General features: G+C 40.9%; 1 protein-coding gene across 1 annotated transcript; it reads right to left on the bottom strand.

Moving 5' to 3' along the window:
• Nucleotides 1-332: 332 nt before the first annotated feature.
• Nucleotides 333-1635, bottom strand: LOC139250465 (probable G-protein coupled receptor 139). Its single transcript, XM_070872867.1, has 2 exons — nt 1566-1635; nt 333-1123 (listed from the first exon to the last, which is right to left on the bottom strand). The coding sequence occupies exons 1-2, from the start codon at nt 1633-1635 to the stop codon at nt 333-335; spliced, it is 861 nt and encodes a 286-aa protein (XP_070728968.1).
• Between the last annotated feature and the right edge of the window lie 734 nt (nt 1636-2369).

Below are 2369 nucleotides of genomic sequence, written 5' to 3'. Positions count from 1 at the left end.
TCTGATTTGCCAAATATCCTGTTACCGTTTCCATACTAATATAGTGCAGTATTTTCCTGACGACTGATAACCAATGCATGCTACAAAGTGGAAGTAATGTTCACAGAAGAAATAATCCATTTTTCACTTTACCAGAAAGAAGGAATGTCGACGGTGGAAACAGAGTTGAAATTGAGAATCATTTATGATGAAGCTTATTTGAAATGATTATATTTATTCCCATTTTCTAACTAATCTTATAATTAATGTCCAGGCAGATTTCATCACATTGTTCAGCTCTTCTCTGAATTTCCTCTGCGTTGCTGCATAAATGCACGGGTTTTGCAAGCAACTCAAAACTTCAACATTGTTCCAGTTTCAGTGGCGATATATCCAGGGTCAGTGTGGTCACCACGATAATAATTTATGTTTGCCAATTTGATAGTCGCAAAACTCACGGCACTTGTCAGCCACAACAGTATAAAACTGCCTGATATAAAGAACAACAACAAGATGAATTTCCTTCGGTTCTCCATCTCTGGATCGCTGTGTGTCCCACTTGCTTGACCCCGCAGTCCCCTTCGGGCTCTATTGGCCACTACAATACGTCTGATTGTCAGAGAATTAAACAAGGCAATTAAAGTAAAAGGAAGCCAAACGCCCCAGGCGCTGTAAAACCAGATGAACGCTGCACTCGGAGCTGAGGTAATAAAAACTACTCTTGCCCGGCAACCCCACTGCACATGGTTAATTATTTGTTCAGGTTCAAATGCAAATAAAACAGGGATATTCTTTAAAAATATGAGGACCGTGAAAGTTGTTATAACTGTGATCGCAGTTCTCCCAGAACAATACATTGTTTTAAACTTCTGGCAGTAAATAACTACAAATCGGTCAAATGTGAAGGAGACGGTGAACCAAACAGACACATCGAGGGTGACGGTAGTCATGTATAGAAAAAACTTACACATGGGAGTGTGGTACAGGAATGAAAATGGGAAGTGATAATTGAAAATACGATACACCATTACATTGATGATTATGACCAGTAGATCTGCTGTTACCATGGCCACCATGTAGACAGAGATACACTTGGAAAGGCCGCAGTTTCCTCGTGAGAGAATTAGCATTGCCATCAAATTCGCTGTAAGAGAGAGGAGAGAAAGATATTCCAGTGTCCCATTAAAATATATATGGATATATCTATTGCAAGATTTTTACTCAATTTAGTCTGATCATCAAAACTGAACAGAAGGAGAACAGCATTGGTATTGGAGCCAATACCTTGGATACTGACCCACGTATTTCAATGAGCTGCTGCAGCAGTCATTCTGGCTGGGGTGACAATACAGTCCAAAAATCCGTTTAAATCCTTGTGCGAAAGACTCAAAGAACATTGTAACTTCATTAATGTTATTGGTTTACGGGGAACTCGGAAAGTGCAGACACAACGTTCACGAGGTGGTTCATGTCACTACCGACTCTTTAAGGCTGCCATTTGAAAAATACGTTCTCTTGTCAAACAGATTGTAAGAACAAGGATACAGTTCACCCAGATTAATAACAAATAGGTTCAAATGGCTCACCGGGGACAGCGACTGCTGCGAGAATAGGGTAGTAAATCTCCTTTATTCGCAGCATGGTAAGTTTACTCATTTTCTGTACGATTGGATGAATTCTGTAGGAGATGAAAGACTGTGACTGGCGCACGGATGAGGTTATGGAAGGGAACCTATATTTATCAACACATCAGTCCTCCAGGGTGTCAATCAGGTTAAATCATAATTAGCATTAGTTACAGTCATTTAACAAATAGACTCAGGCGAGTTGCTTCTTTGTCTGATGTGTCAGATTAAGAGAATGGTTAAAATTCTTTTTGTACAGTTCAAAAATACATACGACACTGAACCATTCCCTTCAATTAGAACGTGCAATCGTATAGTTCTAGTGCTGACTCTACTCATTTTGGAGTGGTGAACTTCCCTTGACTCAGTCTTAATGGTCCAACTTTTCCAGATAAAGTGGTGAACAAAATCAAGCAATATTGATAATGACTCATTCCTGCAGGTAACATTCTTCCTCCGGTACGTGTGGTACACCTACACTTACCCACCAGGTGACCGTGTACCTCTGGTACTAGTGGTACATGTACACTGACCCATGAGGTGACCATGCTCCGTCAGTACTCGTGGTACACTACACTTACACACCAGGTAACATTGTTCCTCCGGTAATAGTAGTACACCTACACTTACCCACATGGTGACCATGCTCCTCCAGTACTAGTGGTTCACCTACACAGCTAATAGGTGACCATGCTACTCCAGTTCTAGTGGTACACCTACACTTACCTACTAGGTGAAAATGCTCCTCCGTTACGATGGTACATG

This window comes from Pristiophorus japonicus, unplaced genomic scaffold (genome assembly GCF_044704955.1).
Source record: "Pristiophorus japonicus isolate sPriJap1 unplaced genomic scaffold, sPriJap1.hap1 HAP1_SCAFFOLD_379, whole genome shotgun sequence".
Taxonomy (NCBI): domain Eukaryota; kingdom Metazoa; phylum Chordata; class Chondrichthyes; family Pristiophoridae; genus Pristiophorus; species Pristiophorus japonicus.
Note: the sequence above shows the minus strand (reverse complement) of the source record. Positions and strands in the feature narration are given on the sequence as shown.